Source organism: Dryobates pubescens, chromosome 19, assembly GCF_014839835.1.
Source record: "Dryobates pubescens isolate bDryPub1 chromosome 19, bDryPub1.pri, whole genome shotgun sequence".
Classification (NCBI taxonomy): Eukaryota; Metazoa; Chordata; class Aves; order Piciformes; family Picidae; genus Dryobates; species Dryobates pubescens.
In genome coordinates this window covers 23,398,511-23,426,031 of record NC_071630.1, presented here as the reverse complement: position 1 = coordinate 23,426,031, position 27,521 = coordinate 23,398,511, and the positions used below count along the sequence as shown (strand labels likewise).

Here is a 27,521-nt window from a genome sequence, read left to right as displayed (position 1 = left end):
CGCCATGCCGGTGCCCGTGTTCACGCTGAAGCTCAACCACAAGATCCTGCCCCGCATGGTGGCGCTGGGCCGGTACGACGGGACCCACCCCTGCCTGGCGGCCGCCACGCAGGCGGGCAAGGTAACGGGGCGGCCCGCCTCGCCTCGCCTCCCCTCCCGGGGCCGGGCGGCGTGCCTTGTGTCGGCGGAGCGGAGCGGAAAAGCGCCGCTCGGCTACCGGAGCCTGCTGGGAGCGGGGGCGCGGGGGCGCTGCCGGCGGAGGGAGCCTGCAGCTCGTGGGGCTGCGGCGGGGCTCGCGGCCCCGGTGCCGGCTGGCCCCCGGGCTTACCGCTTGCCAGCCCCCCCGGGCGTGAGGCGTTTCGAGGAGGGCGGTCGGGCTCGCTGCTGTCCTCTGCGGGGAGCTGCCCCCGGGAGCTGCCCCCGGGAGCTGCCCCCGGGAGCTGCCCCCAGCCGCTCCGTGAGGAGGGGGAGCTGGCCGCGAGGCAGAGCCGGCAGCCCGAGCCGCTGAGGAGCCTGCCCCGTTTCGGAGCGCCCGAGGGCATCTTAGGGTGCCTGTGGGGCTTCATCCTGCTGCTTTTGCTTCCAGCAGCGAGCCCCTGGTGCTGATAACGGTGCTGGAGCTTCCCCAAGCGAGGCTAGGAGAGCGAACGCTCTTGTGTGCTCCCTTTGAGACTGAAATAGAAACAAAGGAGGCTTAAGTATGTCCCAGCAGCTAAACAAAACATAGAATAGAATCACAGAGCTGTCAGGGCTGGAAGGGAGCTCAAGGCTCAGCCAGCTCCAGCCCCTGCCATGGGCAGGGACACCTCACACCACAGCAGGTTGCTCACAGCCACCTCCAGCCTGGCTGCAAACACCTCCAGGCAGGAGGCTTCCACCACCTCCCTGGGCAACCTGAATTCCTTGAAGGCAGCAGAAGAGATTTGTATTTGCTTGAAATAGCTAATTCCTGACTGAGGAAAAGGCTGTGCTGTGCCTCTCACTGAGACACCTCCATTCCTTCCAGTGGCTGTGTAAACTGGCATCCTAGGTGTGGGAGGTAGCACAGGGGCTGGCTGCCCAGCCAGTTCACTGTTTCAATTGTAACATGCAAACAGTCTTCTTTCAGCAGTAGGTTTTGGGGGTTTTGTGGGGGTTTTCATTTGGAAATATCTCATGCTGAGCCTTAAGAGTCTGTGCAGAATGTGCTTGTTCATGTCCTGGAGCACCTCTGCTGCACGGATAGGCTGAGGGACCTGGGTTAGTTCAGCCTTAAAGAGAAGACTCCAGGGGGACCCTAGAGCTGCCTTCCAGTACCTGAAGGGATTGTGCAGGAAGGCTGCAGAGGGACTGCTCCTGAGGCTGCCTAGAGACAGGACAAGAGGGAATGGTTTGAAGCTGAAGGAGAGCAGGGTTAGACTGGAGCTGAGGAACACAGTCTCAAGCTGTGCCAGGGGAGGTTCAGGCTGGAGGTGAAGAGAAAGTTCTTCCCAGAGAGAGTTGTTGGCCCTTGGGATGTGCTGCCCAGGGAGGTGGTGGAGTCCCCACCCCTGGAGGTGTTCAGGAGGGGATTGGATGTGGCACTTGGAGCCATGGTTTAGTAGCCATGAGGTGCTGGGTGAGAGGTTGGACTTGGTGATCTCTGAGGTCTTTTCCAACCTTGTTGATTCTATGATTCTATGAAGAAGTTCTTCAGTATGAGGGGGGTGAGACCCTGAAATAGGCTTCCCAGGGAGGTTGTGGATGCCTGCTCCCCAGGGGTGCTCAAGGCCAGGCTGGATGAGGCCTTGAGCAGCTGACTCTAGTTGAGAGGAGTCCCTGCCTATGGCAGGGGGGTTGGAGTGGATGATCTCTGAGGTCCCTTCCACACTAAACCATCCCAGGGTTGTAGGATAGCTGTCAGAAGCACTTAGTCTTTTTGTCTTCACTTGGGCTGAGTGACTGCTCCCCTTCCCCATCCCAGCTGTCACCCCAGTGTGGTCTGCAGTGTCTGTGCATCGCAGGCTGCTGTGGTGACATGTCCATCTTTGCTCTCCCAGGTGTTTATTCACAATCCTCATGGCCCAGGGCAGAGGACCAGTGCAAACCGAATGGTGCAGAGCACCCAAGACTCGGAGATTTCCCTGCTCAACATAAACCAGGGCATCACTTGCCTGGCCTCAGGAGTGCTGAACCCCCAGCTGGGTTATGACTGCCTCCTGGTTGGGACTCAGACCAATTTGTTGGCCTACGACGTACACAACAACTCAGACCTGTTCTACAGAGAGGTAAGGTCAGAGAAACAGAGACAGGGAGTGGGGTGGAAGGGACCCCTGGGGACCACCCAGCCCAACCCCCTTGCTGAAGCAGGGCACCCACAGCTGCTGGCCCAGGAGCACAAGGGCCAGGGGGGGTTGGAAGCTCTCTGGAGAAGGAGACTCCACAGCCTCTCTGGGCAGCCTGCTCCAGGCTTCAGCACCCTCACACCAAGGAAGTTTCTCTTCCGTTCAGGTGGAAACTCATGGGCTTCAGTTTGTGCCCATTGCCCCTTGCCCTGTCCCTGGGCACCACTGCCCAGAGAGTGGTGGTGAATGGTGCCACAGCCAGCTGGCAGCCAGGCACCAGGGGTGTCCCCACCCTGTTCAGTATCTTTATTGATGATCGGGAGGAGGGCACTGAGTCCATCAGCAGTAAATGTGCAGATAGAATCACAGAATCATTAAGGGCTTTAAGATGGAGTCAACCACAACCCAACCACCATGACCACTAAACTCTATCCTGCAGCACCACATCTACGGCTTCCTGAACCCTTCCAGGCATGGGGACTCCACCTCCTCCCTGGGCAGCCTGTCCCAACCCCTCACCACTCTTCCAGCAAAGAAATCTTTCCCTCCAGCCCAACCCTCCCCTGGCACAGCTTCAGCACATTCCCTCTCCTCCTGTCTCTTCAGCAGCAGCAGCTGCCCGTGCTGTGTGCTGTGGCAGCAGCCAGCTTGCACTGCCACACGTCCCCTGCCAAGAGAAAACTCAAGCTGGACCCACGGTGGTGACGATGCACGCTCTCCTGATTTGTGTCCCCTGATGTCTCGCCTTCTGCTGACTCTTGCTCCTCTGCTGTTCCTCTCTAGGTTTCAGATGGAGCCAATGCAATAGTCCTTGGGAAGCTGGGGGACTTTTCCTCTCCACTTGCTATTATTGGTGGCAACTGTGCCCTGCAGGGCTTCGATCACGAAGGGAATGACCGCTTTTGGACGGTAAGGCTGCCCCTCACGCTTCTGGTGCTCTTACAGGAGTTCAGTGCCACTAATGCCCACTGATAGATTATTTTTCTTTCCATTGGTTGTTGACCTTGTCATAGATTCATAGAGTGCTTTGGGTTAGAAGGGACCTTAAAGATCATCTGGTTCCGACCCCCTGCCGTGGGCAGGGACGCCTCCCACCGGCCCAGCTTGCTCGAGGCCTCATGGAATCATAGAGTGGGCTGGGCTGGAAGGGACCTCCAAAGCTCATCCAGTCTGACCCCCCTGCAGTCAGCAGGGACAGCCCCAACTAGATCAGGTTGCCCAGGGCCTCACTGAGCCTCACCTTGAATATCTCCAGGGATGGGGCCTCAACCACCCCCCTGGGCAGCCTGTGCCAGTGCTCCACCACCCTCATGCAGAACTTGTTCCTAACATCCAATCTCAATTTCCTCTTCTCTAATTTCAAACCATTGGCTCTGGTCCTATCACTGCAGGCCTCTGGAAACAGTTCCTCTGCAGCCTTCTTGTAGCCCCTTCAGGTCCTGGCAGGCTGCTATTAGGTCTCCCTGGAGCCTTCTCTTCTCCAGGCTGAGCAACCCCAGCTCCCTCAGCCTGTCCTCGTGCTCCAACCCCCTGATCCTTTTCATGGCCCTTCTCTGGACCTGCTCCATCAGGTCCATGTCCTTCCTATATTGGGGGCTCCAGACCTGTACACAGTGATCCAGGTGAGGCCTCACCAGAACAGAGCAAAGTGGCAGAACCACCTCTCTGGCTCTGCTGCCCACACACCTTTTGATGCGGCCCAGGATGTGATTGGCCTTCTGGGCTGCTAGCTCACTCTGCCTCATCCTGACCTTGAACCCCTCCAGGGAGGGAGCAGACCTTATGCTCTTATTTTGGTCATGTTGCTTGAATGTTGGCCCTCCCAGCTGCTGTGCTGCAGCTCAAGTCATAAGAGCAGTTTGTTTTCTGCCAGCTTCCATCAGCACTGAGGGGTTTCCCATTTCCCATTCCAGGTTACTGGAGACAATGTTCGTTCCCTGGCCCTGTGTGACTTCGATGGGGATGGCAGAAATGAGGTATGGAACCACTGCCAGGAGGGCTCAGCTCTTCTCATGGGCTGGTAGTGAAATCAGGACAAAAGCCACAGGGGTTCACAGGCTCACAGGGTGTCAGGGGTTGGAAGGGACCCAAAGAGATCATTGAGTCCAACCCCCTGCCAGAGCAGGACCATGCAATCCAGCTCAGGTCACAGAGGAACACATCCAGATGGGGCTTGAAAGTCTCCAGAGAAGGAGACTCCACAGCCTCTCTGGGCAGCCTGCTCCAGGGCTCTGGGACCCTTACAGGAAAGAAGTTCCTCCTCATGTTGAGGTGGAACCTCCTGTGCTGCAGCTTACATCCATTGCTCCTTGTCCTATCCCAGGGAGCAAGTGAGCAGAGCCTGTCCCCTGCCTCCTGACCCCCAGCTCTCAGATATTTATAAGCATTTATTAAACCCCCTCTCAGTCTTCTCCAGACTGAAAAGGGCTCTCAGCCTCCCCTCATAGGGCAGTGCTCCAGTCCAACCCAGCTGGGTTATCCAATCTGACTGATTGATGTTCACAGTTGAGGTGATCCCTGTGTGCAGGTTGTGCCTTTTGCAGACTCTGGGCCAGCAAAGACATGCACAGATGCTCAGTCCTTGGCATGGGGAGCAGCACTGGTCTCTGCCCTTGCTCAGAGTTTGTGAAACCAGGAGCACCTGGAGCCTTTACTGCCTTGCTTTGGTGAATCAGTTGCTAGCTGTATTCTGATTTACCTGAAATGGAATGAGATGCCTCTGATCAGCAGTTGTGCCTAGCTGTTTGCTCACAGCCTACCAACAGGGAGTTGCTGCTTCTCTGAACTTGTGCAGCACGAGCCAGAACCCAGCTGCAGGTCTGCTCCTCCACAGGCAGCCTTGTGGTTTTGATCTGTGTGGTTGGCAGTTGGCAGCTACAGCACTGAAAGCTTTTACAGTGAGACAAGAGCACAGCCCTGATGTTCCAAAGCATCTTTTTCCCATCCCCACCCCAGGTAATTTCAGTGGGGTTGTGTAGAGCCCAGCTTAACAAAAAGAGGTGTTCATAGGATACAGAATGGCTCAGATTGGAAGGGACCCTGGAGATCATCTGCTCCAACCTCCCTGCCATGGCCAGGATGCCTCTCAACTAGACTTGGCTGCTAAAGGCTTCATCCAATATGTCCCTGAACACCTCCAGGGAAGAGGCATCCACAGCCTCTGAGCAGACCTGTTCCAGTGTCTCACCAGCTTCTCCCTCAGCCCCAGTCTAACCCTGCCCTCCCTCAGCTTCAAACCATTCCCACTTGTCTTGTTGCCAGGCACCCTTATGGAAATTCCCTCTGCAGCCTTCCTGCAGGATCCCTTCAGGTATTGGAAGGCAGCTGTGAGGCCCCCCTGGAGTCTTCTCCAGGCTGAACACCCTCAGCTTCCTCAGCCTGTCCACATAGCAGAGTTGCTCCAGCCCTTGGATCATCTTTGTGGCCCTCCTCTGGCCTCAGTCCAACAGCTCTGTGTCCTCCTCCTGATGGAATGTGGCTAATCCCTGATCAAGAGGAGACTTCTGAAATCTTCTCTTGGCAGAGGTTGCCCCTTTGTTCCCCTTGCAACTTGCCATGTAGCTATTAAACCCCCCTCACTGCTGGCCTTAGGGCGTTTGTTTGCTCTCCAGGCCCTTGCACTGTTGTCCTTTTCATTCCCTAGCTATTTTTAAGCTAGACTTTATTGTTCTTTCCTAGCTTCTTGTGGGCTCTGAAGATTTTGACATCCGGGTGTTTAAGGAGGATGAGATCATGGCAGAAATGTCTGAGACAGAGGTAAGTTGCTTCTGGCTCATGGTAATTACAGATGGAGCTCAAAGTATTGGCTACTGGAAAGCTTCTCTGGTTCCTCTGGTGCAGAGCTGTTGTGTGGTTAAACTGGTTTCTGAAGTGTTTGGCACAGTACCTGCTAGGGACTGAATCGGTGAGAGTTTAACTGTGTCTTATGTAGGGAGAGGCTTGCCTTTGTTTACTTACAAACCACTCACCAGGCTGAGGAGAATTAACTATTCCTTGACTGAATCATGGAATCAATAAGGTTTCTGCCTGGCTGCTCTCAGCCACTCTGACCCCAGCCTGCAGCACTGCCTGGGGTTGCTGTGGCCAATGTGCAGCCCCTGGCACTTGGATGTGTTCAGTCTCCTGCCCTTGGCCTCTGCCCAGCCTGTCCAGGTCCCTCTGCAGAGCTCTCCTACCCTCTCACAGATCAACTCCTGCCCCCAGCCTGCTGTCAGCTGCACATTTACTGCTGATGGACTCAGTGCCCTCCTCCAGATCATCAATAAAGGTATTGACCAGGCTGGGGCCCAGCACTGCTCCCTGGGGCACACCACTGGTGCCTGGCTGCCAGCTGGCTGTGGCACCATTCACCACCACTCTCTGGGCTCAGCCTCCAGCCAGTTCCTAACCCAGCTCAGAGAGCTGCTGTCCCAGCCAGGGGCTGACAGCTTGGCCAGGAGCTGGCTGTGGGGGACGGTGTCAAAGGCCTTGCTGATGTCCAGGCAGACTCCATCCACAGCCTGCCCCACATCCACCAGGCATCACCTGGGCATAGAAGGAGATCAGGTTGGTCAGGCAGGACCTGCCCTGCCTAAATCCATGCTGGCTGGGCCTGATCCCTTGGCCATCCTTCAGGTGCACAGTGATTGCCCCCAAGATGATCTGGAAGTCGGAGGTGATTAAGGTGACTTGTTTGTGTACTCTTAGTGCCTTGTGAGCAAGAGAATGTCTTCTGCAGTTTCCCTCCAGTGAGTTGACACAATTAATGGTGAGGTAACTTGCTCCTGTGTGTGTCCCAACAGTGCATGGCAGGGTTGAAGGAAGCTGTCCAGGGCAGAGCTGGAGGTTTGTGTTGCAGTTGGAGACACACACTGGCTGTATACACAGGCCTGAAGTGCCTGGGGCATGGGGTAGATGGGTTTAGAGGGATGAACAGAGAGTGAAGGTGTTGCCCTTCAGCTTAACAACTGGTTTGGAAGGGACCTCTGGAGCTCATCCAGTCCAACCCCCTGGGTTCACCCAGAGCAGGTTGCACAGGAAGGTGTCCAGGCAGGCTCTGAATGACTCCAAAGATGGAGACTCCACCACCTCTCTGGCCAGCCTGGGCAGTGCTCCACCACCCTCAGCATGAAGAAGTTCCTCCTCATGTTTAAGATGGAACTTCCTGTGTTCAAGTTCTTGTCCATTGCCTCTTGTCCTGTCACTAGGCACCACTGAAAAGAGTTAGGCCTCCTCTTCCTGCCCTCCCACCCTTCGAATGTTGCTAAGCATTCCTGAGAATCTCCCCTGCAAGCCTTCTCCAGGCTAAGCAGCCCCAACTCCCTCAGCCTTTCCTCACAGGAGAGATGTTCAGTCCCCTCAGCATCTTGTAGCCCTTTGCTGTACCCTCTCTTGTAATTTCCTGTCCTTGGACTGGGGAGCCCAGAACTGGACACAGTCCTGCAGATGAGAAGATGCCCACTGTTGGATGTTGGCTGTTAGGAAGGGACTAGAGTACACTTCAGGAGTTTTGTCGTGGTGCTTCTGGGGCCAGGCTGAGTAAGGACACACTGCAGACCTTTGTCCTTGAAGGTCTGAGGCCTCCCCACTGCCCAGATTGGGACTTAAGGGCTTAGTTACCTATTAAACCACTTAGGGAGAGCTATAAAAGGCAAATCTGGGCTGTGCTGTGGGAGAGGAAGCTGTTGCTGTAGCTGGAATTAGCCCTGGGCCTGCAGGAGTGTTCTGCTGCCTGTAGAGCAGGCAGTGCAGAGCCAGCTTGGGATTTCTAGTTCAAGGAGAGCTGGAGGTCTCTGATTCCAGATCCACAGGCAAACTGCTTCAAATTCACCCCTGCAGAGGCCTCTCACAGTCTGCCTGGGGTAATTTAAAGGGACACAGCCGCACCTAAACCTGGCACTTTAGGGAGGGAAAGTCAGGGAGCAGTGGCTTTAGAGTCATACAGCTGTTGAGGTTGGAGGAGTCCTCCTGAGATCATCCAGTCCAACCATTCCCCCAGAGCTCACACTGCCACCACTGCTGCTGAGCCACCACCACTGAGCCACCTCCCTCAGCACCACATCCAGGCAGCTTTTAAACCCCTCCAGGGCTGGTGACTCCACCACCTCCCTGGGCAGCCTGGGCCAGGGCCTGAGAACCCTTGCTGGGGTGAAATTTTTCCTGACACCCAACCCAAACCTCCCCTGGCACAACTTGAGGCTGTTTGCCTCTTGTCCTGCATGTCAGAAGAGACCAACCCCCACCTGGCTCCAGCCTCCCTTCAGGGAGTTGCAGAGAGCAAGAAGGTCTCCCCTGAGCCTCCTCTTCTGCAGGCTAAGCAACCCCAGCTCCCTCAGCCTCTCCTCCCAGGGCTGTGCTCCAGACCCCTCCCCAGCTTTGTTGCCCTTCTCTGGACACCTTCCAGGCTTTGGAGAAGGTCATGAGCAGGAGGTATAAAGGGTTTGGGAACTTAGGGTAGAAAACTCAAACCAAGGAGCACAGCCAGCTGAGCTTAATGAAGCTGGTGAAGGATTTAAGTTGAGGAAGTCTCTTGTACAGAAGACCAGACAGATGATTGCAGTTGTTGCTCCTGACATGAAAATCTCTGCTCTTGGTGGGTGGCAAAACCTGCACCTCCAAACACTGGGAGCCTTTGCTCAGTGAAGAATGGTGAGTTAACAGGTCTTGAAAGGAGGGAGAAACAGGCTGAGTTGTGGCTCTGGGGTCTTCCCCTGGAGCTGGGGCACAGGTAACACTGAGCCTGTTGTTCCACAGAAGTCAGCTGTGGGAGCTGCTTCTTTCTGTCTGGCTCATCTTGGGCAGAGCTTTTCTAACCATACTTCACTCTGGGGTTTTCCTAACTCATGGGAAGTTGAACTCATTGCCCAGGGAGGTTGTGGATGCCCCCTCCCTGCAAAGTGTTCAAGGCCAGGTTGGATGAGGCCTTGGGCAACCTGGGCTGGTGGAAGAGAGCCCTGCCTGTGGCAGGAGGTTGGAACTGGATGATCTTTAAGGTCCCTTTCAAACCATTCTGTGATTCTCTGAGGCTGTGAATGCTGTGTGTTTGGGGCAGGTTTTCAGTGATCACAGCTCACAGGATGTCAGGGGTTGGAAGGGACCCAAAGAGATCATTGAGTCCAACCCCCTGCCAGAGCAGGACCATAAAATCCAGTTCAGGTCACACAGGAACACGTCCAGACAGGCCTTGACAGTCTCCAGAGGAGACTTCACAACCTCTCTGGGCAGCCTGCTCCAGGGCTCTGTGACACTCACAGTCCACAAGTTCCTTCTCATGTTGAGGTGGAGCCTCCTGTGCTGTATTTGCACCAATTACCACAGCAATCATAGAATCACAGAATCAACAAGGTTGGAAAAGACCTGAGAGATCACCAAGCCCAACCTGTCACCCAACAGCTCATGGCTACTAAACCACGGCTCCAAGTGCCACATCCAATCCCCTCTTGAACACCTCCAGGGATGGGGACTCCACCACCTCCCTGGGCAGCACATCCCAAGGGCCAACAACTCTCTCTGGGAAGAACTTTCTCCTCACCTCCAGCCTAAACCTCCCCTGGCACAGCTTGAGACTGTGTCCTCTTGTTCTGCTGCTGGGTGCCTGGGAGAAGAGACCAACCCCCAGCTGGCTCCAACCTCCCTTCAGGGAGCTGGAGAGAGCAAGAAGGTCTCCCCTGAGCCTCCTCTTCTGCAGGCTAAGCAACCCCAGCTCCCTCAGCCTCTCCTCCCAGGGCTGTGCTCCAGACCCCTCCCCAGCTTTGTTGCCCTTCTCTGGACACCTTCCAGCAGCTCAACCTCTTTCCTGCCCTGAGGAGCCCAGACCTGGGCACAGGACTCCAGGTGTGGCCTGAGCAGTGCTGAGCACAGGGCACAATGAGCTCCCTGCTCCTGCTGGCCACACTCTTCCTGATGCAGGCCAGGATGCCCTTGGCCTTCTTGGCCCCCTGGGCACACTGCTGGCTCCTGTTCAGCTGCTGTCAACCAGTACCCCCAGGTCCCTCTCTGCCTGGCTGCTCTCAGCCACTCTGACCTCTGCTTGCTTGTTCCTTGTGCTTCACCCTGCTCAGCTGGCTGTCAGTCAGTGCCCCTGCCAGCAGTTGTGTTGCTGCTGGTGGCAGGTGATGCAGGGCCGAAGCAGCCAGTCTGAGGGCAGTTCTGCAGCCTCCTGCAGTGCATCTCCACAAGCTGCTGTCAGGAAATCCTGCAAGGCCTTGGGTGTGATTCCAAACCCAGCTTCACAGAGAGTTCCTTCCCTTAGCATGAGCACTTCCTACCAGGAGCTTGACTTACAGTGGCAGTGTTGCACAGGTTGTAGCACAGGTTGTACAGCCTGTTGTCTCTTACCTGAAGGTGCAGAAGGTTTCACTCCTGTGTCCTCTTTCTCTTCCCTTTCCCCCAGACCATTACAGCACTTAGCCCCATGAGTGGCAGCCGCTTTGGCTACGCTCTCTCCAACGGCACCGTGGGAGTGTACGACAGGAGCGCTCGCTACTGGAGGATCAAGGTGAGGCACAGAGCCACAGCACTCTCAGGGCTGGAAGGGAGCTCAAGGCTCAGCCAGCTCCAGCCCCCTGCCATGGGCAGGGACACCTCACACCACAGCAGGTTGCTCACAGCCACCTCCAGCCTGGCTGCAAACACCTCCAGGCAGGAGGCTGCCACCACCTCCCTGGGCAGCCTGTGCCAGGCTCTCACCACCCTCATGGGGAACAACTTCTTCCTCACATCCGGTCTGAGTCTCCCTGCTTCTAGTTTTGCTCCATCCCCCCCAGTCCTGTCCCTCCCTGACACCCTCAAAAGTCCCTCCCCAGCTTTCTTGCAGCCCCCTTCAGATCTGGAAGGCCACCAGAAGGTATCCTTGGAGCCTTCTCCTCTACAGCCTGCACAACCCCAACTCTCTCAGGCTGTCTCCAGAACAGAGCAGCTCCAGCCCTCTGCTCCTCCTCCTGGCCCTTCTCTGGACACCTTCCAGCCCCTCCAGATCCTTCCTGGCACAGAGGCTCCAGAACTGGCCCCAGAGCTCCAGCTGTGGTCTCAGCAGAGTGGAGCAGAGGGGCAGAATCCCCTCCCTGCCCTGCTGGCCACACTTCTCTTGCTGCAGCCCAGGCTCTGCTTGGCTCTCTGGGCTGCCAGTGCTCCCTGCTGGCTCCTGTTGAGCTTCTCCTCCCCCAGCACCCCCAAGGCCTTTTCTTCAGGGCTGCTCTTCAGCCAGTCCCTGCCCAGTGCATGAGATTGCCTAGACCCACCTCTCCAGCCTGTCCAGTCCCTTCCCTCCAGTGTGTCTGCTGCCCCACACAGCTTGGTGTTGTTGGAGAACATGCTGAGGGTGCCTGTGGTAGGTTGAGAGAGGGCCTAGCTCTCCCTCCTCCACAGAGTAAGAAACCAGAGCTAACCCAGTCGAAGAGCAAAGCTATGTATTTACAAGCATATATGGAAAGCAGGTTATATGTAACACAATATACACAGGTATTTACAATATATACACAGAAATATACAGCAGAGAGAAATAACACAACAAAAATCCCTCCCTGGGGAGGGATCCCCTCCCTGTAACCCCCTCTCTCCCCCCCTACCTCCCTTTTTCCCCAGAAAGGGGTTAGAGAAAGGCAAGTTACTAAGGGAAAGAGCTGTTAGTAAGCTTCACAAGCCCGTGCAGGATTAGTGTTTGCTTATCTGAAGGCCGGCTCCAGCAGTTTGCAGAGAAGCAGGCAGGGGGAACAGGCTGAAACCCACACTCCCCAACTCCCAAACCAAACTCCCCAAAAGAATTCCAACTGCTCTACAATTTAAAGTTGCATTTTATCCATCCACCAATGAAATTCGTTTAGAACATCAGAATGTTTTTGTTCCAGTACTGAAAACATTTAGCCAGAGTGTGCCAGCACTGTTTGTCTCAAAGGCACAGCCTCAGACGGTCACAGTGCCTCAATGCCACTGTCCATGGCACTATGAAGATGTTAAGACTGAGCCATTCTATGGTTTTGGTGTTCCTCTCTGTACTCTCCCACTCCAGTGTCTTGCATGTGCAATTCAGAGACCACAGCCAGGCTTAAACTTGCTCTTGCTTTTCTGTGCTCAGTCTAAGAACCACGCCATGAGCATCCACGCCTTCGACCTGAACGCTGATGGGGTCTGTGAGCTGATCACTGGCTGGTCCAATGGGAAGGTGAGTTGGCCCCTGGGGGAGAATGAGGAGCCTGTGCATCTGAAGCTGTGTTTGAAGGAGGCTGTGGAGCTGGCTGCAGGAGAACAGCCCAGAATTCAAAAGGCTGTTGAAAACTGAGCACCAAAGGATGACTGCAGCAGCCCTGGTCTGGCTGGTGAGGCCTGTGCCAGGGGCAGGATCAGAGGGAAGCTGCTCCCTCTGCTGAGCTCAGTCAGTGGCTGGGGTGTGGTGAGTTGTTTCTGTGTAATGTGCTGGAGGGTAAGAAGGCTGTGCAGAGGCGTCTGGCCAGGCTGGAGCGATGGGCCAAGGCCAGGGGGATGAGGTTCAAGGCCAAGTGCTGGGTACTTGGGTCACAACAACCCCAGGAGTGCCCCAGGCTTGGGGCAGAGGGGCTGCAAACTGCCTGGCAGAAAAAGATCTGGGGGTGCTGGTCAACAGCAGCTGAACAGGAGCCAGCAGTGTGCCCAGGGGGCCAAGAAGGCCAAGGGCATCCTGGCCTGCAGCAGGAAGAGTGTGGCCAGCAGGAGCAGGGAGCTCATTGTGCCCTGTGCTCAGCACTGCTCAGGCCACACCTGGAGTCCTGTGTCCAGCTCTGGGCTCCTCAGGGCAGGAAAGAGGTTGAGCTGCTGGAAGGTGTCCAGAGAAGGGCAACAAAGCTGGGGAGGGGTCTGGGGCACAGCCCTGGGAGGAGAGGCTGAGGGAGCTGGTGTTGCTTAGCCTGCAGAAGAGGAGGCTCAGGGGAGACCTTCTTGCTCTCTCCAACTCCCTGAAGGGAGGCTGTAGCCAGCTGGGGGTTGGTCTCTTCTCCCAGGCAACCAGAACAAGAGGACACAGTCTCAAGCTGTGCCAGAGGAGGTTTAGGCTGGAGGTGAGGAGAAAGTTCTTCCCAGACAGAGAGATTGGCCATGGGGATGTGCTGCCCAGGGAGGTGGTGGAGTCCCCACCCCTGGAGGTGTTCAAGAGGGGATTGGATGTGGCACTTGGAGCCATGGTTTAGCAGCCATGAGGTGCTGGGTGAGAGGTTGGACTGGATGATCTCTGAGGTCTTTTCCAGCCTTACTGATTCCATGATTGAGCACATGCTTCAGAATGCCCTGGGCTGCTTCCTGAATGTTCTCAGCCTGCAGGGAGGAGCAAGCAGTCATGGAAGAGCCAGAGCAGCATTGCTGCTGGCTGGGGCAGGGTTAACAAGCCCTGCTGAGTTCTGTGTGAAGCCTTGTTCTGCCCAGCTCAGGCTCTGCAGCCTGTTGCTTGGTATTCCCCTTTGCCAGTCATGCCTGCTCTAGCTGCCAAAGCTCTCCCAGACACAGCTTGCCAGCTTTTGGGTTTGTAAAGCTCTGCTTTTTTTTAATCCTTCACATCTCTCATTAGCTTGGGGGAGTTTAATTAACTTGGTATCAAGCTGGCAGCCTGGAGCCCAGCGATGTTGTAACTTCTGTTGGATTAGCTGTGGAGCACTTCCAGACAGAAGCTCTCCTTGCCTCGCTCCTTTTTCTGGTCTGCTTTTTCCACTGGCAGTCTCTGTTCTGTTTGTTGCTCTGAAGCAGTCCCTGGCTCCCAGGGGAGAGCTCCTGGGGGAGAGCAGTGGTGGGGCTGTGCTTTGGGCAGGACACTGCACTGGCCCTGAGCATCCTCACTCCTCCAGAGACAACTGCAAGTTGTGGTGCTAGTGTGCAAAGGTAATTCAGCACACAAGGGCTGCAGCAAAGAGGGGAGGCTGGAAGCACTGCACTGAGGTTCTTTCTGGGTCAGTCCCATCAGTGCTGCATGCACAGCCTGGCCTTGCTGGGGCAGAGTGGCAGGCCCCTTCCTCCCTTGCTCTTGCCTGTAACTCCGGGAAGCCTCTCTGAGGAGCAGCTCCTTCTAGCTGGGGCTGTCTGGCGGCCGTGTCCTGCCGGCGTTCCTCCCCGGCGAGCAGCAGCGCTGCCAGCTCTCTGCAGGCTCTGTGGGCAGAGCTGGCTGTGGTGAGGAGCTCAGAGCCTGGCATGACAGAGCTGGGAGTCAGCTTTGCTGCTCACGCTGTGCCCTGGAACCCTGTCGTTGCAGGTCGATGCGCGCAGCGACCGGACCGGAGAGGTCATCTTTAAGGACAACTTTTCCTCCTCCATCGCAGGAGTGGTGGAGGGGGATTACAGAATGGATGGGAGCACCCAGTTAATCTGCTGCTCAGTTGATGGTGAAGGTGAGAGCATTGCCCAGGAGGCTGATGTCATGCACAGCAGGATCAGGCACATCAGCGCCTCGGCTCGGGGTGCTTTGGCTCCGCAGGCGCTTTCCTGGGCCAGTTCCCTGTGCTGTAGCCGGAGTGAGAGGGGGTTGAGTGGCACTGTGTGCAAGCAGGGTTTGGAGCATTACCCTCCTCTGTGATACCAGCCTCTTTCATTCTGATCCAAGAAACCATCCAGGTTCATTTGCCTGATGGAAGAAGTTGCATCCTGTTAATGCGGAGAGCTGTGTGCAGTACAGACTCTGCCTCTTCAGGCAAGGTTATTGGAGATGACTCTTTAGGGAATGCTTTTCCCTGTCTGTGAGAATTCCTGGGCCTCTTTACAGCCTTCACACACAGGGTGAAGGGGTTCAGAGAGCACAGGTTGGGGGGGGGGTGTGGTTTGGTTTTCTTCTAAAGATGAACAGTTTTTATTTAGTCATGGTTGCCCAGGGAGGGGGTGGAAGCCTCCTGCCTGGAGGTGTTTGCAGCCAGGCTGGAGGTGGCTGTGAGCAGCCTGCTGTGGTGTGAGGTGTCCCTGCCCATGGCAGGGGGCTGGAGCTGGCTGAGCCTTGGGGTCCCTTCCAGCCCTGGCAGTTGTGTGATTTTTAGATGTTGTGTCCTGGGAAGTGCTGTGCTGAGCCTGGGGAGCTGGTGGCTTCAGCCCACCATGCATTCAAGAAGTCAGGCCCAGTTCCTCTGAGTGGAAACAAATCTGATCACTGATGATTTAAGTGGGCTCAGAGTGAATTTACAGGCTTGAGGAGAGGCACTGGCATGGTGATCTGACTGCTTGGCCTCGGTGGCCGGGCACAGGAGGCCTGGCACAGCCCTGGGGAGCAGAAGCCTGTCCTGGTCAAACAGCTGAGTGCTCTCTGCCCGGGTCACAGGCTGCAGGGACTTGCTGGGCTTGGGCTTCAGCATTTAAACCCTTTTCTCAAGCTTACAGGAGAGAGCAGTCTTAGGGCTGGACAAGGGAAGGCTCCAAGGAGACCTTAGAGCAGCCTTCCAGTACCTGAAGGGGGCTGTGGGAGAGCTGGGGAGGGACTTTTGGCAAGGGCTGGGAGTGCCAGGATGAGAGACAATGGCTTTGAGCTGGGAGAGGGCAGACTGAGACTGGAGAGGAGGAAGGAATTCTTGGCAGTGAGGGTGGGGAGACTCTGGCACAGGCTGCCCAGGGAGGCTGTGGCTGCCCCCTCCCTGGAAGTGTTCAAGGCCAGGCTGGATGAGGCCCTGAGCAGCCTGGGCTGGTGGGAGGTGTCCCTGCCCATGGCAGGGGGTTGGAGCTGGATGAGCTTTAAGGTCCCTTCCAACCCAACCCATTCTGTAGTACTGTGACTGAGCACACTTCTTTGAGGATACTTTGTCCTGGCAGGGCTGTGTGGGTTAAAATCACTGAACATCATCATCCTCATCATCCCTGTCTGATGTGTCCAGCTGGGCATGATGGGGATGCCATTAGGTGGAGCTCAATGGCCATAGCCTGTGGTTGGGTTTTATGTGCAATGCATTCCCATGGTCCTTGTTAGAGCTGAGTGGGGCCACCACCCTTCCACACAAGGTGCTCTTTTGTGTCAGTGTTTTCTCTCCTCCTCTCATTTCAAAGGATTGATTCACCCAGAAATACTGAAGCAGGGCCCTTCCCCAGAGGGCACTGTGCATGCTGAGAGCTTCTCACATTCCCTCTAACTCATTTCCTGGGGTAGCAGAGTCAGGCAGCATTTTCTGTTTGCAAGTAGAAGACTTTTGTCCCTGGGTTTCATTGTCAGCTGCAGTCAGAGCACACAGCCCTGGAGCAAACTGGAAATTCATAGCAAGTCATAGAATCCATAAGGTTGGAAAAGACCTCAGGGATCATCAGGTCCAGCCTCTCACCCAGCACCCCATGGCTACTAAACCATGGCTCCAGGTGCCACATCCAATCCCCTCTTGAACACCTCCAGGGATGGGGACTCCACCACCTCCCTGGGCAGCACATCCCCATGGCCAATCTCTCTGTCTGGGAAGAACTTCTTCCTAACATCCAGCCCAAACCTCCCCTGGCACAGCTTGAGACTGTGTCCTCTTGTTCTGCTGCTGGGTGCCTGGGAGAAGAGACCAACCCCCAGCTGGCTCCAACCTCCCTTCAGGGAGCTGGAGAGAGCAAGAAGGTCTCCCCTGAGCCTCCTCTTCTGCAGGCTAAGCAACCCCAGCTCCCTCAGCCTCTCCTCCCAGGGCTGTGCTCCAGACCCCTCCCCAGCTTTGTTGCTCTTCTCTGGACACCTTCCAGCAGCTCAACCTCTTTCCTGCCCTGAGGAGCCCAGACCTGGACACAGGACTCCAGGTGTGGCCTGAGCAGTGCTGAGCACAGGGCACAATGAGCTCCCTGCTCCTGCTGGCCACACTCTTCCTGCTGCAGGCCAGGATGCCCTTGGCCTTCTTGGCCCCCTGGGCACACTGCTGGCTCCTGTTCATCCATCTCTGTCTTGCATCATCTGTTCAGCCCAGAACCCCCAGCATGGTGAGGGTTGGAAGAGACCTCTGGGGATCAGCCAGTCCAAGCCCTGCTAAAGCAGGGCACCCACAGCAGCTTGCCCAGCAGCACAGGGGCCAGGGGGATGGAATCTCTCCAGAGAAGGAGACTCCACAGCCTCTCTGGGCAGCCTGCCCCAGGCCCCCAGCAGCCTCACACCAAACAACTTTCTCCTCATATTTAAGTGGAAAAAGCTCTTCTGTCTTCCCAGGCAGACAGAGATGTTTCCATGGCTGCACTCCACGGGGCTGCTGGAAACAGGTCTTGCCCTTGAGGCAAAGTATCCCTTGGAGTGGGGAGAAGCTCCTGTGGGGAGATCTTGTGACTGGCTGACTGATGGTGACTTAGTCACTTGCAGACAGTAACAGCTCCTGTGAGCAGCTCTAGAAATCCAGTACACCTTGTGTTCTTTGTGCATGGCTGCACACTTGCTAAGCACCTGGGAGGATGATGACAGTGGGAAGCTCTCACTGGAGGCCTGGGCCCTGCACTTCTCTGGTCAGGTGAAGGCAGCTTAAGGGCAAGCTGGAAATTCCCCTTTCTGTCCTGATCACCAGGAATGTCAAGAGCCTGTGTGGCTGTGAATCAGTTCTCAGGTTTTCAGCTGGATGGTCCCAGCTGAAGGACCAGCACAGGACAGGAGACTCGCTGCAGACACCGGGGCCTGGGGGAGGCAGGCAAAGGCTGTGCTGAGCTTGCCTCTGTTCTCTTTCCATACAGTCCGAGGCTACTTGCCAGGAGGTGAAGAGCTGAAAGGAAACCTGATGGACACAAGTGCTGAGCAGGATCTGATCAGAGAGCTTAGTCAAAAGAAACAAAACCTGCTGCTGGAACTGCGAAACTATGAGGAGAATGCAAAGGTACTGCTTGAGCAGGGCCCAGGGACAGCTTCCTGTGGCTGCAGATCCACCTGGGGAGCAGCCCTGGGGCAGGCCAGGCAAGCCAGAGTGTAGCCTGTGGGGCTGCAGCCAGACTGGCTGCTGCAGATTGCTCCTGCCTCTGGCCTGCTCCTTGGGCACATTCAGAGCCTGCTTTTTAGTGTTTCATGAAGTGACATTTCCCTCCCTCCTTCGTCTGGCCAGAGCAGTTCCCTTGGGAGCTGGATCCTTTGCAGCCCTCTGCTGAGGCTTGTGACTGCAAATTGGCTTTGTCAATGCATAAACCAGCCTGGGGGCCAGGAGGGGTGGGGGGAGAGGGCCAGGATGGGGTGGGGGAAGGGCCAGGAGGGATGGGAGGAGGGGGCCAGGAAATTGGGTGAGGCTCAGGAAATCAGGGGAGAGCTGGGGGCACCAGCAGGGTATAGGAAGCTTCCTTGTGGCTGGCTGGAAGTGCAGAAATAAAGAGGTTTAAAAGAGCAGTCTGAGGAAAGGGCAGACTCCCATTTGGACAGTAAATGAGCACTGCAGCACAAGCATGGGATCAGCTGAGCTTGAGCCTCAGACCATGGGAGGTGCTTTCCTGAGGGGAGGTTTGGCCACAGAGCTGAGCTCCCCCAACAGGAAAGCACTTCAACCAACCTGGCACAAGGGTCCCCACAGGGCTGCAGAGGGACTGCTCCTGAGGCTGCCTAGAGACAGGACAAGAGGGAATGGTTTGAAGCTGAGGGAGAGCAGGGTTAGACTGGAGCTGAGGAGCACAGTCTCAAGCTGTGCCAGGGGAGGTGTAGGCTGGAGGTGAGGAGAAAGTTCTTCCTAGAGAGAGTTGTTGGCCCTTGGGCTGTGCTGCCCGGGGAGGTGGTGGAGTCCCCACCCCTGGAGGTGTTCAAGAGGGGATTGGATGTGGCACTTGGAGCCATGGTTTAGTAGCCATGAGGTGCTGGGTGACAGGTTGGACTTGGTGGTCTCTGAGGTCTCTTCCAACCTTATTGATTCCATGACTGTGTGTGTTCTGCAGCAGGCTGAAGTGAGCACTCAGCTGAAGGAAGCTGATGGGCAGAGGGGAGTGATCCCAGCAAGCACCCAGCTCCTGACCACCCTCTCGGTTAACCTGGGCTCTGCCAGCCAGTCTGCCCACGTGGAGCTGTGCATTTCCACCAGCAATGGTGAGTGCTCACCTCCAGCCAGTGCCAGCCATTTCATGCAGATCCATGCAAACACTGGTCTGGATGTAGCTGCTGATTTGCCTGTCTGCCCTTTGCTGTCTGTAATCTCCCCTGTGTGGTTGCTCTCCTTCCACAGAGCTCTGAGCAGAGCTGTGTCCCTTCGATGGGCCCCGGGGGAGAGGGCTTTGGTGGAGCTGCTTTCTTGTTTTGTCTTCTTTGCCAAAGCAGTTAAGCTTTTTCACTTGCTGATCCCTGCAACTGCTCCTTCTGTTGGCTCTGAACACCAACCTGTTAGTGAAGGTGCTGCAGGAATGCAGCTGGGCCTCAGCTGGCTTGAAATGCAAAGCTGGAACTATCCCAGGAGAGCACAAATCCCCTGAGCACCACCTGAGCGTTTGCTGAGGCTGCTGGCAGGTCCAGATGTGGTACTGATGGAACCTGGGGTATTTGAAGAGCTCAGGAGAGGGCTGCCTGTGGGGTGGCTGTGCTGGGTTCTGCAGGCAGTGATGGTTTTATTGCCAGAGGGCAGCTGTTCATTCAGGACAGCAGCACTGAGCTGGGCTAGGAACTGGCTGGAGGCTGAGTCCAGAGAGTGGTGGTGAATGGTGCCACAGCCAGCTGGCAGCCAGGCACCAGTGGTGTGCCCCAGGGATCAGTGCTGGGCCCCAGCCTGGTCAATACCTTTATTGATGATCTGGAGGAGGGCACTGAGTCCATCATCAGTAAATGTGCAGCTGACAGCAAGCTGGGGGCAGGAGTTGAGCTGTGAGAGGGTAGGAGAGCTCTGCAGAGGGACCTTGCCAGGCTGGGCAGATGGGCAGAGGCCAACAGGATGGCATTCAACAAGTCCAAGTGCTGGGTGCTGCACTTTGGCCACAGCAACCCCAGGCAGTGCTACAGGCTGGGCTCAGAGGGGCTGAGAGCAGCCAGACAGAGAGGGACCTGGGGGTAGTGGTTGACAGCAGCTGAACAGGAGCCAGCAGTGTGCCCAGGTGGCCAAGAAGGCCAAGGGCATCCTGGCCTGCATCAGGAAGAGTGTGGCCAGCAGGAGCAGGGAGCTCATTGTGCCCTGTGCTCAGCACTGCTCAGGCCACACCTGGAGTCCTGTGTCCAGCTCTGGGCTCCTCAGGGCAGGAAAGAGGTTGAGCTGCTGGAAGGTGTCCAGAGAAGGGCAACAAAGCTGGGGAGGGGTCTGGAGCACAGCCCTGGGAGGAGAGGCTGAGGGAGCTGGGGTTGCTTAGCCTGCAGAAGAGGAGGCTCAGGGGAGACCTTCTTGCTCTCTGCAACTCCCTGAAGGGAGGCTGGACCCAGGTGGGGGTTGGTCTCTTCTCCCAGGCAGCCAGCAGCAGAACAAGAGGACACAGTCTCAAGCTGTGCCAGGGGAGGTTCAGGCTGGAGGTGAGGAGAAAGTTCTTCCCAGAGAGAGTTGTTGGCCATTGGGATGTGCTGCCCAGGGAGGTGGTGGAGTCCCCATCCCTGGGGGTGTTCAGGAGGGGATTGGATGTGGCACTTGGAGCCATGGTTTAGCAGCCATGAGGTGCTGGGTGAGAGGTTGGACTTGGTGATCCCTGAGGTCTGTTCCAGCCTTTTTCATCCCATGATTCCCTGCTCTTTCCCCCTTCCCAGACACCATCATCCGAGCTGTGCTCATCTTTGCTGAGGGCATCTTTGAAGGGGAGAGCCACGTTGTGCACCCCAGCCTCCAGCACCTCTCAGGCTGCCTTCGAGTCCCCCTCACTCCACCCAGAGATGTCCCTGTGGATCTGCACCTCAAGGCCTTTGTGGGTTACAGGAGCAGGTGAGTTCTGCCCTGCCGCCTGCGCTGCTCTCCGGGGCCAACTGGGACCGGGAGCAGCCATCCTGGGGCTTGGTGCTTCTCCCACAGGCACTGGGAATTCCCTGGTGCTGCTCCCTGGGAGTGGAAGGAGAGGAGGAATTCTTCCTTAAAAGCCACTGTGGCACTGCTGATGCAGAGCTCCTCTCCAGACAAAGGGTAAAGGCTCTTAGGGTAGCTGGAACCTGCTGTGCTCCAGCCATGGCAGGGGGTTGGGACTGGCTGAGCCTTGAGGTCCCTTCCAGCCCTGACACTTCTGTGGTTCAACTGCACCAGGGGAGGTTTAAGCTGGGTATGAGGAAGAATTTCTTTGCAGCAGGAGTGGTCAGGCAGTGGAACAGGCTGCCCTGGGAGGTGGTGGAGTTACCTTCCCTGGAGGCATTCAAAGACCAAGCAGCTGTGGCAGCTCAGGACATGCTCTGGTGGTCATGCAGGTGTTGGGTAGAAGGTTGGGCTTGATCTCAGAGGTCATTTCCAGCCTCAGTGATTCTGGGATGCTGTTAGCCTGGAGAATATATTCCATGGGAAGGATCATGGCAAATGTGAGCAGTGGGGAGGAACTGTTCAGCCTTCAGGTGTGCTCAGCCTGGCACTGCCAGCTGGCGCTGTGTGCTCGGGGCAGACCGCGGGCAGCCGGTGGCGTGGCTGGAAGCTGCTGCCGGCAGTAGAGCCAGGAGCTGCTGCAGCAGGCCAGTCCCTGGTGTGTTAGTAACTGCCTGTTCTCCCTTGGGATTGCCCCCAGCACACAATTCCATGTCTTTGAGCTGACCAAACAGCTGCCCCGCTTCGCTATGTACGCCCTGAGCAGCCCAGACTCAGCCCCCGAGCCCCTCAGCTTTGTCAACTGTGCCACCAACGAGAGGCCACAGAGGGTGAGTGCCCCTGCCCCAGCCCTGCCCTGCCCCAGCCCTGCCCTGCCCCAGCCCTGCCCTGCCCCAGCCCTGCCCTGCCTGCCCCAGCCCTGCCTGCCCAGCACCCCCAGCAGCTTGCCCAGGGGCACATGACTGGGTGGGTTTGGAATCTCTCCAGAGAGGAATGGAATAGACCAGGTTGGAAGAGACCTGTTGCCCCTTGTCCTGTCACTGGGCACCACTGCAGTGCCCTTTGGGTATGGATGAGCACTGGGAGGATCCCTTGGTGAGGTGAGAGGACACTTCCCTTTAACTCCTTGCAGTACAGCCAAGCTTCTTTCCCAGCTTTCTCCAGTTTCCAGGCTCTGGGCTGCTCTCTGGCTGTTGAATTTGATTTGCTTCGGAGCAGGGACTCAGCTGTCCCCTCTCTCACGAGTCCCTGACGCAGGCCTGTGGGCTCTGAGCAGAGCTCCTTGGTGCACAGCAGGCAGGAGGAGGCTGTGTGCCCCCCCAGGCTTTCCCCCACAGCTGATGCTCTGCCCTTTCATTGTGCAAGATTGTGATGTGGCTGAAGCAGAGCTTCCTGCTCCCAGAGGATGCAGAGTTCCAGAGCCCTCCCGTCCTGGTTTGCTTCACCTCCCTGCGCAACGCAGGGCAGCTCTGCATCAAAATCAAGCCTGGGGGAGAGGTGAGTACCTGGTGGGCACAGGGGGAGCAGCCATGGCATTGCACTCTGGGGAAGCTGAAGGGTTGTGCAGCACAAGGGGAGGGTGGCTGAAGAGGCCTGCTGGGGTCCTAGGGGTGTTTGGGGAAAGTTTTGGGCTCTGTTTATTGCTGGAGGGGAAAATCCCAGGGCCTGGTAACAGAATAGAACAGAATGAACCAGGTTGGAAGAGACCTTTGAGCTCATCAAGTCCAACCTCTCCCCCAGCACCATCTGATCAGCTCAACCATGGCACCAAGCACCCATCCAGGCTCTTCCAAACCACCTCCAGGGATGGGGACTCCACCACCTCCCTGGGCAGCACATCCCCATGGCCAACAGCTCTCTCTGGGAAGAACTTTCTCCTCCCCTCCAGCCTGAACTTCCCCTGTTGTTCCAGCCTGTGCCTGTTACCCCTTTTCCTGTTACTGGGCACCACTGAAAGAAGCCTGGTGCCACCCTCCTGACCCCCACCCTTGAGGTATTGATCAGCACTGTTGAGATCCTCCCTCAGTCTCTTCTTTTCTAGACTAAACAGCCCAAATTCCCTCAGCCTTTCCTCACAAGAGAGATGTTCCAGGCCCCTCAGCATCTTTGTAGCCCTTTGCTGTCCCCCTCTCCAGCAAGTCCCTGTCCTTGAAGCAGGGTGCCCAGAACTGGCCACAGTGTCTCTGTTGGGTGGTAGGTTGGACTTGAGGATCTCAAAGGTCTCTTCCAACCTGGTTAATTCCATTCTACTCCTATGCTATTCCTATTCTGTCCTGTTCTGTTCATCTAGTGAAATCAATGTCTCCTCATCCACTGGAAGCCACAGAGGCTGCTGGGGCAACAGCTTGATTTCTGGATAGAATAAACTGCTTGGGGCTGGGTAACTGTTGCAGAGAGTCTTCAGGCATGGAAGAGCCCTGAAGTGCTTTCTTCCCTCTCTTGGCAGATTTCCATCAACACAGATGATATTGACCTAGCTGGTGACATCATCCAGTCCATGGCCTCCTTTCTGGCCATCAAAGATCTGCAGGTGGAAGCAGATTTCCCTGCATACTTTGAGGAGCTGAGAAAAGTCCTGGTCAAGGTGAGGAGGCAGCAGGTGGTGCTGCAGGGCAGCCAACTTGTCCCTGGGGGGATGAGAGGGACCAGTGGAGGATCTTTGAGCTGCTTGTGGAAGCATCCTTGTGGAGAGCAGCCAGTGCTGATGGCTTGCTGTGCAAAGGACAAAGGGGACACCCTCAGCTTGCTGGTTTTGCTTTGCTCTGCACAAGAGGCCTTTGGTCTCCAACAGTGATTGTTGAGAGTGGGGTGAATATGTTGTGTGGGAGGCTGAGCTGGGGGTTTGGGTGCTAGGTGTGTATCTCAGCCTGGGACAGGGTACTGCTGGGGCAGCCAGGGTCTGAGGGCACGAGACTGATCCCAGGGGTGCTGGTGGGTTAAGTTGGGATGTTCAAAGGCTCACAGGATGTGAGGGGTTGGAAGGGACCTATGGAGATCATCCAGTCCACCCCCCCTGCCAGAGCAGGAGCATAGTGCAGGTCACACAAGAGTGCATCCAGGCAGGGCTGGGAAGGCTCCAGAGCAGGAGACTCCACAGCCTCTCTGGGCAGCCTGCCCCAGGGCTCTGAGAGCCTCACAGTCAAGAAGTTCCTCCTCATGTTGAGTGGAACCTCCTGTGCTGTAGTTCCCATCCACTGCCCATTGTCCTATCCCAGGGCACAAGTGAGCAGAGGCTGTCCCTGTCCCTTCCTGACCCCCAGCCCTTAGATATTTATAGACATTGATCAGGTCCCTCTCAGCCTTCTCCTCTCCAGACCAAACAGCCCCAGGGCTCTCAGCCTCTCCTCCCCAGGCAGTGCTCCAGGCCCTCGAGCATCCTCGTGGCCTTCAGTCCTTTTCTTTCCAACTGGGCTACGCCAAGGTTGGGTTTGAAGAGCTGTTGAGGGCTCAGAGTGCCAGGGGCCCTTTCTCACTGCTGTTTGCCTTGGACAGGTGGATGAACACCATGCAGTCAATCAGAGGCTCACTGCTGCCATGGCTGAACACTCCAACCTCATCCGCAGCATGCTGGTGCAGGCAGAAGATGCACGGCTCCTGGGAGACATGTGAGCAGCTGCCTCTCTGCTTGGCCTTTGGCACAGGAGAGAGCACAGAACCCACACTGGGTGTCAGGAAGAAGTTCTTCCCTTGAGGGTGGTGAGAGCCTGGCACAGGCTGCCCAGGGAGGGGGTGGAAGCCTCCTGCCTGGAGGTGTTTGCAGCCAGGCTGGAGGTGGCTGTGAGCAACCTGCTGTGGGGTGAGGTGTCCCTGCCCCTGGCAGGGGGCTGGAGCTGGCTGAGCCTTGAGGCCCCTTCCAGCCCTGGCAGTTGTGTGGTTCTGTAACCCCATTGGTGTCCTGTAGGGGACGCCACTTACAACTCTTGATGCAGACTTGGTAGCTTGCTTGGTCCCAGCCAAGTCTGGTTGAGAGAATAGACTAGGATAGAATTAACCAGGTTGGAAAAGACCTTTGAGATCATGGAGTCCAGCCTCTCACCCAGCTCCATCTGGTCAACTAAGCACTAGTTTAGTTCAGCTGATCAGATGGTGTTGGGTGAGAGGCTGGACTTGATGATCCTTGTGGTCTTTTCCAACCTGGCTAATTCTAACTCTCAGTCTTTGTCCTGCAGCTGGCAGATGTGCAGGTGGCCATGGTAGCCACCACAGCCCCATGCTGCTGCACCTTGACACCAAGCAAGCAGGACTGAGTGACCCTGTCCCCAGGGGTGCCAGTGACTGGAGTGGTTGTTTCCCTCCCCTAGGAAGAACATGAAGGCAAGGTACATGGAGCTGTATGATCTCAACAGGGATCTGATCAGTCAGTACAAAATCCGTTGCAGCAACCACACAGAGCTCCTCAACAACCTCAGAGCTGTCAACCAGGCCATCCAGAGGGCTGGGCAGCTGCGTGGTGAGTAGGTGGCTTTGGAGGGGATGGGGAGTCTGGGACCCCAGTGGGGACAACACCAGAGGTGTCTTGGAGTTAGTTAAGTGACTTCAGGCCTTCAACTAAAACAGGCTCTTCTCAGAGGTGCCCTATGACAGGACAAGGGGCAGTGGGTGCAAGGTGGAGCAGAGGAGCTTCCACATGAGCATAAGGAAAAACTCTTTCACTCTGAGGGTGGTTGAACACTGGAGCAGGCTGCCCAGAGAGGCTGTGGAGTCCCCTCCTCTGGAGACATTCCAAACCTGCCCAGGTGTGTTCCTGTGTGACCTGCTCTAGGTGATCCTGCCCTGACAGGGGGGTTGGACTGGATGAGCTTCGGAGGTCCCTTCCAGCCTCCTGATGTTCTTTGATTCTGTGAAATTAGAAATAAGCTTTCAGTGTCCAGTCATAGCCTGTGAGAGGCAACTGTACGAGTCCAGAGTCTGGGATCACAGTCTTAGAGCAGTTCAAAGCAGCTTCCTGCTGTCTGGATGGGATGCAAACTGCTGGCTTTGTTGGACACAGTCTTGAAAATGTTCCACAGGATCATGGGCAGAATCCCAGCAGGGTGGGGACTGGAAGGGACCTCCTCAGATCACCCAGCCCAAGCCCCTGCTAAAGCAGGGCACCCACAGCAGCTGGCCCAGGAGCACAGTGGGCAGGTGGGGCTGGAATCTCCCCAGAGGAGACTCCACAGCCTCTCTGGGCAGCCTGCTCCAGGCCTCCAGCAGCCTCACACCAAACAAGTTTCTCCTCCTGTTCAGATGAAACCTCCTGGGTTACAGTTTGTGTCCCTTGCCCTGTCACTGGGTACCACTGACAAGAGTCTGGCCTCATTCTCTTGCCTCCTGCCAGCTCTTGCTGAGCAACAACACAGGAAGGACAGGGACCTGATGGAGAGGGTCCAGAGGAGGCCATGAAAATGATCAGGGGGTTGGAGCAGCTCTGCTATGAGGACAGGCTGAGGGAGCTGGGGGAGTTCAGCCTGGAGAAGATAAGGCTCCAGGGAGACCTTAGAGCAGCCTGCCAGTACCTGAAGGGGGCTACAAGAAGGCTGCAGAGGGACTGCTTGCAGAGGCCTGCAGGGACAGGAGCAGGGGCAGTGGTTTGAAATGAGAGAAGAGAAATTGAGGTTGAGTGTTAGGAGCAAGTTCTGCACCGTGAGGGTGGTGGAACACTGGGGCAGGTTGCCCAGGGAGGTGGTTGGGCCCCATCCCTGGAGATTAGAGTAGAGTAGGATGAAGCAGGTGATACTCAGGGTGAGGCTGGACAGGGCTCTGGGGCAGCCTGATCTAGCTGGGGCTGTCCCTGCTGACTGCAGGGGGTTGGACTGGATGGGCTTTGGAGGTCCCTTCCAGCCCAGACCATTCTGTGAGTCTGTGATTTCTGAGAGTGGATCAGCTAAGTGTTTTTGCCCTGTTCCTTAGCACCTGCAGTGCTTTCTCATTTCCCTTCCTCCTCCTCCTCTCCCCAGTTGGCAAAGCCAAGAGCCAGGTGGTCAGCGCCTGCCGGGACGCCATCCGGAGCAACAACTTCAACCAGCTCTTCAGGATCATGCGTGTGGGGACAGCCTCCTCCTGAAGCAGCCTGGGCAGCAGCTGGCACAGGGGCAGCACTGCCACCTGGGCATAGGCAGTAGGCCCAGGGACAATCAGTGCTGAACTCCATTCCCTCTCTGGAGAGGGAGCTCATTGCACAGGTAGCGCTGTAGTGAAGCCAGCAGGGGAGAGCTCACACAGGGACAGGGGTTGGAAGGGGCCTGCAGGGGGTGTTGAGCCCAACCCCCTCCCTGCCAGAGCAGGCTCAGCTGCAGAAGCTCACCCAGGAGCACATCCAGGGGGCTCTGGAATATTTCCAGGGTTTGAGACTATCTCTCTGGGCAGCCTGCTCCAGGGCTCCACCACACTTAAATTCAGAGCAGTTTCTCTCCATGTTTAGGTGGAACTTCTGCTGTTCCAGCTGGTGCCCGTGACCCCTTGT

General features: G+C 56.5%; 1 protein-coding gene across 1 annotated transcript; it reads left to right on the top strand.

Annotated features, from left to right (window-relative positions):
• BBS2 (Bardet-Biedl syndrome 2) lies at positions 1-27,521 on the top strand. Its single transcript, XM_054170205.1, has 17 exons — positions 1-121; positions 2,019-2,246; positions 3,087-3,212; positions 4,217-4,279; positions 5,982-6,059; positions 10,675-10,779; positions 12,355-12,441; positions 14,488-14,623; positions 17,880-18,019; positions 19,056-19,200; positions 20,827-20,998; positions 21,777-21,906; positions 22,442-22,573; positions 23,523-23,660; positions 24,569-24,681; positions 25,378-25,526; positions 27,016-27,521. Exons 1-17 carry the CDS (start codon positions 5-7, stop codon positions 27,120-27,122), a joined length of 2,166 nt encoding a protein of 721 aa, XP_054026180.1. The 5' UTR covers positions 1-4; the 3' UTR covers positions 27,123-27,521.

Excerpts from the sequence above, each read along its gene's own strand:
- BBS2 (XM_054170205.1), top strand. The coding sequence starts at position 5 with ATGCCGGTGCCCGTGTTCACGCTGAAGCTCAACCACAAGATCCTGCCC. Across the intron at positions 18,020-19,055 it reads ACTATGAGGAGAATGCAAAG|GCTGAAGTGAGCACTCAGCT; the intron begins GTACTGCTTGAG and ends GTTCTGCAGCAG. Across the intron at positions 25,527-27,015 it reads GAGGGCTGGGCAGCTGCGTG|TTGGCAAAGCCAAGAGCCAG; the intron begins GTGAGTAGGTGG and ends TCCTCTCCCCAG.